The 13,252-nt window shown below is 49.9% G+C and overlaps 1 protein-coding gene across 3 annotated transcripts in view; it reads right to left on the bottom strand.

Moving 5' to 3' along the window:
• The window catches only part of LOC142245519 (hexosaminidase D-like), a 45,700-nt gene that overhangs the window by 19,895 nt on the left and 12,553 nt on the right, over nucleotides 1-13,252 (bottom strand). For all 3 annotated transcript variants that reach the window (XM_075318285.1, XM_075318286.1, XM_075318284.1), the window contains exons 3-4: nucleotides 8,912-9,164; nucleotides 5,025-5,134 (exon numbers count right to left, since the gene is read on the bottom strand). In XM_075318285.1, coding sequence (XP_075174400.1) covers nucleotides 5,025-5,134; nucleotides 8,912-9,164 — 363 coding nt within the window. The remainder of the gene's footprint in view (nucleotides 1-5,024; nucleotides 5,135-8,911; nucleotides 9,165-13,252) is intronic.

The raw sequence follows: 13,252 nt of genomic DNA, 5'->3' as shown, positions 1-13,252 counted from the left end.
AGTCAGCTCTGCTGTAGACTGCTTATAATGAGGCACTGGAGTCTGCTCTGCTGTACTCTACTTATAATGCGGCACTGGAGTCTTCTCTGCTGTGGATTGCTTAAAATGTGGCACTGGAGTCTGCTCTGCTGTAGACTGCTTATAATACGGCACTGAAGTCTGCTCTGCTGTACTCTACTTATAATGTGGCACTGGAGTCTGCTCTGCTGTGGATTGCTTATAATGTGGCACTGGAGTCCGCTCTGCTGTGGATTGCTTATAATAAGGCACTGAAGTCCGCTCTGCTGTAGACTGCTTATAATGTGGCACTGAAGTCTGCTCTGCTGTAGACTGCATATAATGTGGCATTGGAGTCCGCTCTGCTGTAGACTGCTTATTATGCGGCACTGAAGTCCGCTCTGCTATAGACTGCTTATAATGTGGCACTGAAGTCTGCTCTGCTGTATACTGCTTATAATGCGGCACTGAAGTCCGCTCTGCTGTGGATTGATTAAAATGTGGCACTGAAGTCTGCTCTGCTGTGGATTGCTTATAATGCGGCACTGGTGTCCGCTCTGCTGTAGACTGCTTATAATGTGGCACTGAAGTCTGCTCTGCTGTAGATTGCTTATAATGTGGCACTGGAGTCTACTCTGCTGTAGACTGCTTATAATGTGGCACTGAAGTCTGCTCTGCTGTAGACTGCTTATAATGTGGCACTGGAGTCCGCTCTGCTGTAGACTGCTTATAATGTGGCACTGGAGTCCGCTCTGCTGTAGACTGCTTATAATGTGGCACTGGAGTCCGCTCTGCTGTAGACTGCTTATAATGTGGCACTGGAGTCCGCTCTGCTGTAGACTGCTTATAATGTGGCACTGGAGTCCGCTCTGCTGTAGACTGCTTATAATGTGGCACTGGTGTCCGCTCTGCTGTAGACTGCTTATAATGTGGCACTGAAGTCTGCTCTGTTGTAGACTGCTTATAATGTGGCACTGGAGTCCGCTCTGCTATAGATTGCTTATAATGTGGCGCTGAAGTCTGCTCTGCTGTGGATTGCTTATAATGCGGCACTGGTATCCGCTCTGCTGTAGATTGCTTATAATGTGGCACTGAAGTCTGCTCTGCTGTAGATTGCTTATAATGTGGCACTGGAGTCTACTCTGCTGTAGACTGCTTATAATGTGGCACTGAAGTCTGCTCTGCTGTAGATTGCTTATAATGTGGCACTGGAGTCCGCTCTGCTGTAGACTGCTTATAATGTGGCACTGAAGTCTGCTCTGCTGTAGATTGCTTATAATGTGGCACTGGAGTCCGCTCTGCTGTAGACTGCTTATAATGGGGCACTGAAGTCCGCTCTGCTGTGGATTGATTAAAATGTGGCACTGAAGTCTGCTCTGCTGTGGATTGCTTATAATGCGGCACTGGTGTCCGCTCTGCTGTAGACTGCTTATAATGTGGCACTGGAGTCCGCTCTGCTGTAGACTGCTTATAATGTGGCACTGGAGTCCGCTCTGCTGTAGACTGCTTATAATGTGGCACTGGAGTCCGCTCTGCTGTAGACTGCTTATAATGTGGCACTGGAGTCCGCTCTGCTGTAGACTGCTTATAATGGGGCACTGAAGTCCGCTCTGCTGTGGATTGCTTATAATGTGGCACTGGAGTCCGCTCTGCTGTAGACTGCTTATAATGTGGCACTGGAGTCCGCTCTGCTGTAGACTGCTTATAATGTGGCACTGGAGTTTGCTCTGCTGTAGACTGCTTATAATGCTGCACTGGAGTCCGCTCTGCTGTAGACTGCTTATAATGTGGCACTGGAGTCCGCTCTGCTGTAGACTGCTTATAATGTGGCACTGGAGTCCGCTCTGCTGTAGACTGCTTATAATGTGGCACTGGAGTTTGCTCTGCTGTAGACTGCTTATAATGCGACACTGGAGTCCGCTCTGCTGTAGACTGCTTATAATGTGGCACTGGAGTCCGCTCTGCTGTAGACTGCTTATAATGTGGCACTGGAGTCCGCTCTGCTGTAGACTGCTTATAATGTGGCACTAGAGTTTGCTCTGCTGTAGACTGCTTATAATGGGGCACTGAAGTCCGCTCTGCTGTGGATTGCTTATAATGTGGCACTGGAGTCCGCTCTGCTGTAGACTGCTTATAATGTGGCACTGGAGTCCGCTCTGCTGTAGACTGCTTATAATGTGGCACTGGAGTCCGCTCTGCTGTAGACTGCTTATAATGTGGCACTGGAGTCCGCTCTGCTGTAGACTGCTTATAATGTGGCACTGGAGTCCGCTCTGCTGTAGACTGCTTATAATGTGGCACTGGAGTCTGCTCTGATGTAGACTGCTTATAATGTGGCACTGGAGTCTGCTCTGCTGTAGACTACTTATAATGCGACACTGGAGTCTGCTCTGCTGTAGACTGCTTATAATGTGGCACTGGAGTCCGCTCTGCTGTAGACTGCTTATAATGTGGCACTGGAGTTTGCTCTGCTGTAGACTGCTTATAATGTGGCACTGGAGTCCGCTCTGCTGTAGACTGCTTATAATGTGGCACTGGAGTCCGCTCTGCTGTAGACTGCTTATAATGTGGCACTGGAGTCCGCTCTGCTGTAGACTGCTTATAATGTGGCACTGGAGTCCGCTCTGCTGTAGACTGCTTATAATGTGGCACTGGAGTCTGCTCTGCAGTAGACTGCTTATAATGTGGCACTGGAGTCTGCTCTGCTGTAGACTACTTATAATGTGGCACTGGAGTCTGCTCTGCTGTAGACTGCTTATAATGTGGCGCTGGAGTCCGCTCTGCTGTAGACTGCTTATAATGTGGCGCTGGAGTCCGCTCTGCTGTAGACTGCTTATAATGTGGCACTGGAGTCTGCTCTGCTGTAGACTGCTTATAATGTGGCACTGGAGTCTGCTCTGCTGTAGACTACTTATAATGTGGCACTGGAGTCTGCTCTGCTGTAGACTGCTTATAATGTGGCACTGGAGTCTACTCTGCTGTAGACTGCTTATAATGCAGCACTGGAGTCCGCTCTGCTGTAGACTGCTTATAATGTGGCACTGGAGTCTACTCTGCTGTAGACTGCTTATAATGTGGCACTGGAGTCCGCTCTGCTGTAGATTGCTTATAATGTGGCACTGGAGTCCGCTCTGCTGTAGACTGCTTATAATGTGGCACTGGAGTCTACTCTGCTGTAGACTGCTTATAATGTGGCACTGGAGTCCGCTCTGCTGTAGACTGCTTATAATGTGGCACTGGAGTCCGCTCTGCTGTAGACTGCTTATAATGTGGCACTGAAGTCTGCTCTGCTGTAGATTGCTTATAATGTGGCACTGGAGTCCGCTCTGCTGTAGACTGCTTATAATGTGGCACTGGAGTCTGCTCTGCTGTAGACTGCTTATAATGTGGCACTGGAGTTTGCTCTGCTGTAGACTGCTTATAATGTGGCACTGGAGTCCGCTCTGCTGTAGACTGCTTATAATGTGGCACTGAAGTCTGCTCTGCTGTAGACTGCTTATAATGTGGCACTGGAGTTTGCTCTGCTGTAGACTGCTTATAATGTGGCACTGGAGTCCGCTCTGCTGTAGACTGCTTATAATGCGGCACTGAAGTCCGCTCTGCTGTAGACTGCTTATAATGTGGCACTGGAGTCCGCTCTGCTGTAGACTGCTTATAATGTGGCACTGGAGTCCGCTCTGCTGTAGACTGCTTATAATGTGGCACTGGAGTCCGCTCTGCTGTAGACTGCTTATAATGTGGCACTGAAGTCTGCTCTGCTGTAGATTGCTTATAATGTGGCACTGGAGTCCGCTCTGCTGTAGACTGCTTATAATGTGGCACTGGAGTCTGCTCTGCTGTAGATTGCTTATAATGTGGCACTGGAGTCTGCTCTGCTGTAGACTGCTTATAATGTGGCACTGGAGTCCGCTCTGCTGTAGACTGCTTATAATGTGGCACTGGAGTCCGCTCTGCTGTAGACTGCTTATAATGCTGCACTGGAGTCCGCTCTGCTGTAGACTGCTTATAATGTGGCACTGGAGTCCGCTCTGCTGTAGATTGCTTATAATGTGGCACTGGAGTCCGCTCTGCTGTAGACTGCTTATAATGTGGCACTGGAGTCCGCTCTGCTGTAGACTGCTTATAATGCTGCACTGGAGTCCGCTCTGCTGTAGACTGCTTATAATGTGGCACTGGAGTCCGCTCTGCTGTAGACTGCTTATAATGTGGCACTGGAGTCTACTCTGCTGTAGACTGCTTATAATGTGGCACTGGAGTCCGCTCTGCTGTAGATTGCTTATAATGTGGCACTGGAGTCCGCTCTGCTGTAGACTGCTTATAATGTGGCACTGGAGTCCGCTCTGCTGTAGACTGCTTATAATGTGGCACTGGAGTCCGCTCTGCTGTAGACTGCTTATAATGTGGCACTGGAGTCCGCTCTGCTGTAGATTGCTTATAATGTGGCACTGGAGTCTGCTCTGCTGTAGAATGCTTATAATGTGGCACTGGAGTCCGCTCTGCTGTAGAGTGCTTATAATGTGGCACTGGAGTCCGCTCTGCTGTAGACTGCTTATAATGTGGCACTGAAGTCTGCTCTGCTGTAGATTGCTTATAATGTGGCACTGGAGTCTACTCTGCTGTAGACTGCTTATAATGTGGCACTGGAGTCCGCTCTGCTGTAGACTGCTCATAATGTGGCACTGGAGTCTACTCTGCTGTAGACTGCTTATAATGTGGCACTGGAGTCCGCTCTGCTGTAGACTGCTTATAATGTGGCACTGGAGTCCGCTCTGCTGTAGACTGCTTATAATGTGGCACTGAAGTCCGCTCTGCTGTAGACTGCTTATAATGTGGCACTGGAGTCCGCTCTGCTGTAGACTGCTTATAATGTGGCACTCGCTGTGGATGAGCCATTTCCCTTCAGAAACTACATCTCCCAGCATACACTGACACTGCACACCCCACTGCCGCCCCGTTTTCGGGGTCTCCCTTTGTATTGCGGGCCGGGTGGTCCCTATATTAGCGGGCTGTGGATCTGAGCCTCTCACCTGTAGGCGTACGGCGACTTCAGGACGGACAGATTTCCACTGAACGGAAACATGTCCTCGTACTCCATCAGCAAACCATTCGCCCCGAGCTTGGAGAGGAGCGGAAATATCTATGCGGAGACAAAGGGCAGCTGGTTACTACATCATCCAATCACGATACAAAGAGGTTCTGCAGCTGCTGCACAATGTCACAGACAGCTCAGCTGCTGCAGAACCTCACAATACACCTCACATATTGTCCTCATGACAGTAAACGGAACATCAGTACAGGCCCCACAGCTGCTGCAGAACCTCACAATTCACTCACTGCTGCAGTGGTTTCCTGTGAGGATGGACCTCACCTTTGTCTTCTGCACTATTTTTGCAATGCAGCGGGGTGCTGGCCGCGCGGCCTGGCGTAAGGCACGCAGACACTGAGCACTGCACAGGAGCGGGACGGGTGTGCTGTGCCAGTTTATTTGCCTCCTAATTCATTTTGGGCATTTTGGTTGCCTTTTTGATAGAAGATGATTTGTGTCCCTGTCTTCTGATGGATGTGTCTCCTCCACTCTGTGGAAGGGGGTTTTGGGGGTATAATACAGTGTATAGGGGGCATCATACTGCATGGAGGCGGTTGTGGGGGTATCATACTATGTGGAGGAAATTGTGGGAGCATCATACTGTGTGTGTGTGTGTGTGTGGGCATCTCACTGTGTAAAGGGGGCTGTGGGGGAATCATACTCTGTGGGGGGGCTGTGGGAGCATCTCACTGTGTGGAGGGGGCTGTGGGGTATCATACTAAGTGGAGAGGGCTGTTGGGGCATCATACTGTGTGTGTGTGGTGGGGGGGGGCATCTCACTGTGTAAAGGTGGCTGTGGGGGAATCATACTGAATGTAGGATGATGTGGGAGCATTATATTGTGTGGAGTGGGCTGTGTGGGCATCTCATTGTGTGGAGGGGGCTGTGGGGGCGTTATGCTGTGGAGGGGGCATTATACTGTGTGGAGGTTGCTGTGGGGGCATTATACTGTGGAGGGGGCATCTCACTGTGTGGAGGGGGCTGTGGGGGCGTTATGCTGTGGAGGGGGCATTATACTGTGTGGAGGTTGCTGTGGGGGCATTATACTGTGGAGGGGGCATTATACTGTGTGGAGGTGGCTGTGGGGGCATTATACTGTGGAGGGGGCATTATACTGTGTGGAGGGGGCTGTGGGGGCATTATACTGTGGAGGGGGCATCTCACTGTGTGGAGGGGGCTGTGTGGGCATCTCACTGTGTGGAGGGGGCTGTGGGGGCATTATACTGTGCGGAGGGGGCTGTGGGGGCATTATACTGTGCGGAGGGGGCTGTGGGGGCATTATACTGTGGAGGGGGCATCTCACTGTGTGGAGGGGGCAGCATACTGAGTGCCTGCTTTGCTCTCTGCCCTGTTCTTCAGTATTGGGCGTTTCGCCTCTGTGCCGATCCCTCTGCTGTACCTGGCATTCAGCCGGTTGCTATCCCTCCTGTGTTTCGCGGTGATGCTACTCCCAATTTTGCTTTATTAATCAGATTTTCTAACTTAAATTTGGGAGGAGAATCCCTTGCACCAAATCAAGTGACAGAGACAACTCCTTATTCCTCACTTCCTTTTGATGCACTTTTTTGCTGTAGACCTTGTGATTGATTTCTACACGTGTAAACCAATCTAAATAAGTAGCGCTGCAGTGTAAGGCTATGTGCCCACAGTGCGTTTTTCGCAGCGTTTTTGCGCGTTTTTCGGGTGCGTTTTTGGCCTCAAAACTGCAGGACTTTGCTTCCCCAGCAAAGTCTGAGTTTTCATTTTTGCTGTCCACACACATCTGTTTTTTTTCAGCTGCGTTTTTGTGGTGCCACAAAAACGCAGCATGTCAATTATTCCCGCGTTTTTCACTGCGCTTTTCATCCATTGAGTTCAATGGGATGTTGAAAGACGCAATGAGAAACGCAAATAGCTGCGTTTTGGTGCGTTTTGGTGCGTTTCTAAGACCAAAAACGCAGCTATAAACGCAGGAGGTGGGTAGTAAAGTGACGTGTACAGGAAGAGGATTCCTTCTGTCAGTATATACAGAAGCGTGAATCCTCCCGGTACCGTCACCGTCGCGTCCACCTCCAGTCCTGTGCATGTATGCTGCCGTGCGGCGCCATGTACAGGCAGGAGGTGGAAGCAGCTGCGAAAACAAAAGTTAACAGTAGAAAAAAAAAAAAAAAAAAGTTATACTCACCTGTCTGCAGGGTCCCGGTGCCATGCCCGCTCCCATCTCCTCTCACGGTATCGCCAGCCCCGCTCCGGCTGTGTGCAGACGGCCGGGAAACCTCCGATGCATGCAGGACCTGGTGATGGATCACCTGATGCAGTCACCTGACGCATCAGGTGATCGTAAGTATCGCGGTGACGCGGGCGCCCGGCCGGTATCAGCGGATGCGTCAGGAGACTTCATCCCTGATTACCGGCAGCTGCTGCAGCGATCGGACGAGATCAGACTCCCGCCCCATCGCTGCAGGAGCTGCCGGTAATCAGCACATAAGTGAGTATTATTTTTTCTACTGATGCATCAGCTGATTGTATAAACGGCTTTTATACAATCAGCTGATGTGTGATGGGATTCAGGCACTTGATCCTGACACATCATCTGATCGCTTTGCCTTCCAGCAAACCGATCAGATGATATTGGATCCGGATTGGACGGCGCGGGACCCTGACCCAGGATTACTGCGGAGGGGGGGTTCTTTATTTCAATAAAGATGGAGTCACTAATTGTGTTGTGTTTTATTTCTAATAAAAATATTTTTCTGTGTGTTGTGTTTTTTTTTATCTTTACTAGAAATTCATGGTGGCCATGTCTAATATTGGCGTGACACCATGAATTTCGGGCTTAGGGCCAGCTATACAGCTAGCCCTAACCCCATTATTACCCAGCGGGCCACCCGGCATCAGGAAGAGTTGGATACAGCGCCAGAAGATGGCGCTTCTATGAAAGCGCCATTTTCTGGGGTGGCTGCGGGACTGCAATTCACAGCGGGGGTGCCCAGAAAGCATGGGCACCCTGCACTGTGGATTCCAATCCCCAGCTGCCTAGTTGTACCCGGCTGGACTCAAAAATTGGGCGAAGCTCACGTCATTTTTTTTTTAAAATTATTTCATGAAATTTATGAAATAATTTAAAAAAAAAGGGCTTCCCTATATTTTTGGTTCCCAGCCGGGTACAAATAGGCAGCTGGGGGTTGGGGGCAGCCCGTACCTGCCTGCTGTACCCGGCTAGCATACAGAAATATGGCGAAGCCCACGTCATTTTTTTTGTTTGGGGGGGCAAAGAAATCCTGCATACAGTCCTGGAAGGAGGATGCTGAGCCTTGTAGGTCTGCTCCCCCTGACTCTCCCTCAAGCATATAGTCCTGGATGGAGCATGCTGAGCCTTGTAGTTCTGCAGCTGCTGTCTGCTCTCCTGCATACACTATTGGATGGAGTATGCTGAGCCTTGTAGTTCTGCAGCTGTCTGCTCTTCTGCATACACTAGTGGAGAATGAAGAACACATTGAAGAAGGAAATGACATCAGACCTTTTTTTTTTGTTCACTGATAAAAAACGCATAAAGACGCAGTGAGCAAAAACGCAGCAAAACGCAGCAAAAAACGCACCAAATTTTCGACGAAGGTGCGTTTTTGTGCGTTTTTAGCGGCCAAAAACGCACAAAAACGCAGCGTCAAAAAGACGCAGTGTGCGAACCTAGCCTAAAGCATGGATTAGGAAAACAGCAGCAGCTAGTCTAATCTAGTCTGATCCCAAGGGTCATATCACAACCGGTGCCTTTGACCAACGGCGGCAAGATGTGGTTAGACGGGTGCAGCCAGAAGCAGCGCGGGGAACAATATGAGCTGCTGGTCTCACCTGCTCGTAGTAGGCCACTTTTGGGGGAGCCCCCTTCAGATCCAGGTGGACGAGCTTCATCTCAATATGGCTGAAATCTTTCGCCACCTTTCCGGCCACTTTCTTCGTCTTTGACTGAATGGCGGCATGCTCCTCACGTGGCGGCTCCGGGGGAAGGTCCTTGATAACCGGGTCTATTGGACTTTCCACTTTCGCACCCCAAAAAAAGTCATCCCTTTTTTCTTCCTTTTTGGGCTGGGTTACCTGAGGACCACTGAAGACCGGAAAATGAGAAAAACAATATCCACAAACATAAGTAACACATGATGTGATGGCGAGATGGATCTCAGGCATGAAATGATCCTCTATGGCCAGTGTGATGGGTGGATGTATGGGAGGACCCCAGGAAACGAGGAGAGACCCCATAATGACATGGATCACATGAGAAGCTCACAGTATCAAAATTCCAAATAATGAAAAACCGGACACTCCAGGGTCCTGGTAATCTGAGGTAAGAAATCCAAAGATGGGTCATAACTACAAGATGCCGATCCCTGAGGAACCTTAGGAAGAGCCAGACACAGAATCAAAGGGGTTACGATGACCTAGAACGGTCGCTAACCCCAAAACCTGTGACTAAGGGGCCCATACATGATAGCTGGCTGTAGGCCAAGCCATGGTTTACCTGACCGTTAGACTGGTGGCTATCTAGCCTGACTCCTTCGACAACTACGTCTCCCCAACCCTACCTCTCCTCAATTCCTTTGGCAGCTATCTCTCCCAACTCCTTCAACAGCTACCTCTCCAAAACCCCACCGGCAGCTACCTCTCCCCAGTAACTTTCACAGCTACCTCTCCCAACTCCTTCTGCAGCTGCTTCTCTCTGACTCCTCCCGGCAGCTAACGCTCCCTAATTTCTTTGGCAGCTACTTCTGCCCGACTTCTTTTACAGATGCCTCTCCCCAACTCGTTTGGCAGCTACCTTTCCCCAACTTATTTGGCAGCTTCCTCTCCAGACCCCTCTGGAACTCTCTCTCCCCAACTCCTCCGGCAACTACCTCTCCCCGACCCCTCCGGCAGCTTCCTCTCCCAGATTCCTCAAGCAGCTACCTCTCCAGACCTCTCCGGAACTACCTCTCCCCAACTCCTCAGGCACCTCCTCAGGCACCTACCTCTCCCCGACCCTCCGGCAGTTACCTCTCCTCGACCCCTCTAGCAGCTACCTCTCCCCTACCCTTCCGGCAGCTACCTCTCCCCTATCCTTCCGGCAGCTACCTCTCCCTAACCCCTCCGGCAGTTACCTCTCCCTGACCCCCTCCAGCAGCTACCTCTCCCCTACCCCTCCAGCAGATACCACTCCCTGACCCCCTCCAGCAGCTACCTCTCCCTTACCCCTCCGGCAGCTACCTCTCCTGGACCCCTCCAGCAGCTACCTCTCCCCGACCCCTCCAGCAGATACCACTCCCTGACCCCCTCCAGCAGCTACCTCTCCCTTACCCCTCCGGCAGCTACCTCTCCCTAACACCTCCGGCAGCTACCTCTCCCCTACCCTTCCGGCAGCTACCTCTCCCCTATCCTTCCGGCAGCTACCTCTCCCTAACCCCTCCGGCAGTTACCTCTCCCTGACCCCCTCCAGCAGCTACCTATCCCCTACCCCTCCGGCAGTTACCTCTCCTGGACCCCTCCGGCAGCTACCTCTCCCCGACCCCTCCGGCAGCTACCTCTCCCCGACCCCTCCGGCAGCTACCTCTCCCCGACCCCTCCGGCAGCTACCTCTCCCTAACCCCTCCGGCAGCTACCTCTCCCTAACCCCTCCGGTAGCTACCTCTCCCAACTGCTCCAGCAGCTACCTCTCCCCTACTCCTCCAGCAGCTGCCTCTTCCTAACCCCTCCGGCAGCTACCTCTCCCCTACTCCTCCGGCAGCGGCCTCTTCCTAACCCCTCCGGCAGCTACCTCTCCCTAACCCCTCCGGCAGCTACCTCTCCCCAACTCCTCCGGCAGCTACCTCTCCCCAACTCCTCCAGCAGCTACCTCTCCCCTACTCCTCCGGCAGCTACCTCTCCCATACTCCTCTGCCAGCTACCTTTCCCAACTCTTCTGGCAGCTACCTCTTCCCACAATTTCGATAGGACTGTCCAGTCATCTGGTGTGTATGGGAGCATCCCGACTGTCACCCGTCAGATGATGTTAGGGTAGAGAAGGATCGGGCAGTAGTAATGTCCAATACTTTGTTCCTCGCGGCTTTCTCCCCTCTGCCCATTGAATACACATAAATGTTCATCCAAACTGAGTACCCATGTTTATGGGGGATTGGAGAACGATCATAAATTTTCCAATTTGGCTGCATGAGGTCTAGTAATCAGAAGAGGCATCCAGAATGCGAATGTTCGAGTACCGGAGGAGTAAGTTGTCAGGACTCTGGATCAGTTGCTGTGATTGCCCTACCAGGGTCCTGTGAATCTTTTTGCCCATCTCTAATTCTATCTTCTCACATATCCATATGAAAACAATATTTTTAGCTTTAATCCAAAACTTTATCAGTATTTATCCCCAATAAATATTGCAATTACACATGTTTTGTCATACACATGTTTATTTTCTTTGTGTGTATGGAACAACACAAAAAAAACAGAGGAAAAAAAAGTCAAATTAGATATAATTTCACATAAAACCCCCAAAAAGCATCAGAAACTATTTGTTTGCATTTGTCTTGGAGCTTACAGAGAGCTGCTACATCCTTTTATTTGTGTTTCGTGTTTGTTTTAATCATGTGATGTTCCTTCAAACTCACCTGGGGCAAGTAACAGGTGTGGGCAAAATGGAAATCACACCTGAAACCAAATAAAAAGGGGAGAAGTTGACTCAATCTTTGCATTGTGTGTCTGTGTGTGCGCCGAACTAAGCATGGAGAACAAAAAGAGGCGAAGAGAACTGTCTGAGGACTTGAGAACTAAAATAGTTGAAAATTATCAACAATCTCAAGGTTTCAAGTCCATCTCCAGAGATCTTGATGTTTCTTTCTCCACGATGTGTAACATAATAAAGAAGTTTACAACATATGGCACTGGATTTGGACAGCAGAAGAAACTTGATGAAAGGTTGCAACGCAGGATAGTCTGTATGGTGGATAAGCCCCAATCAAGTTTCAAAGAAATGTAAGCTGTCCTGCAGGTTCAGGGGCATCAGTGTCAGCGCAAACTATCCATCAACATCTGAATTAAAATGAAACTCTCTAGAGGAGACCTAGGAGGACCCCATTGCTGACACAGAGACAGAAAAAAACTAGATTGCAGTTTGCCAAAATGTACGTAAGTAACCAAAATTCTTCTGAGAAGGCATCTTGGAGACAGATGAGATCAAGAGAGAGGTTTTTAGTAAAGCAAATCATTCTACTCTTCACCGAAAATGTAATGAGGTTGACAAAGAAAAGAGCACAGGACCTACAGTCACACATGGTGGAGGTCAGAGATGTTTTGGGGTTGTTTTGCTGCCTCTGGTACTGGGGGCCCTGACCATGCAAGACATCATGAATTCTGGAGATTACCAAATAATTTTGGGTGGCAATGTAGCGCCCAATTTCAGAAAGCTGGGATTGTCCTAGATCAGGGGTCTTCCAGCAGGTCAATGACCCCAAACAGACTTCAAGAAGCCCCATAAATGGTTGGAAACAAAGCGCTGGAGAGTTCTGAAGTGGCAACAATTTTGTACGGCCCATTTTTGGAGTTTTGAGTGACAATATGCCTTGTTTTTCTATTTTATTTCTGTTGTTCCAATGTAACAAAACATGTAATTGCAATAATTTTCTGGAATAATTTCAAAGGTGCTAACACTTTCAACCATGACTGTATATAAGCACTGAACTGCAATGCCAGCTATAAAAAGTGTCTCCTACTCTGGAAGACTTTGCATATAGCACTGTGTAGTAATACCCAACTTCTCCTGCGGGGGAGCTGCAGGGATATCACACACCTCTCCAAGAGATTGCAGCTGATTGCTGGGAGGGCTAGTGGGACACCAGTGTAGTAATACCCAACTTCTCCTGCGGTGGAGCTGCAGGGAAATTACACACCTGTCCAAGAGATCATCACAGCTGATTGTTCAGAGGGCTAGTGGGACACCAGAGTAGTAATACTCAACTTCTCCTGCGGGGGAGCTGTAGGGAAATCACACAGCTGTCCAAGAGATTGCAGCTTATTGTTGGGAGGGCTAGTGAGACACCAGTGTGGTAATACCCAACTTCTCCTGCGGGGGAGCTGCAGGGAAATACACACCTCTCCAAGAGATCGCAGCTTATTGCTGGAGGACTAGTGGGCCACCAGTGTAGTAATACCCAACTTCTCCTGCGGGGGAGCTGCAGGGAA

This window comes from Anomaloglossus baeobatrachus, chromosome 7 (assembly GCF_048569485.1).
Source record: "Anomaloglossus baeobatrachus isolate aAnoBae1 chromosome 7, aAnoBae1.hap1, whole genome shotgun sequence".
NCBI classification, from domain to species: Eukaryota; Metazoa; Chordata; class Amphibia; order Anura; family Aromobatidae; genus Anomaloglossus; species Anomaloglossus baeobatrachus.
This window is presented reverse-complemented; position numbering and strand designations above follow the sequence as displayed.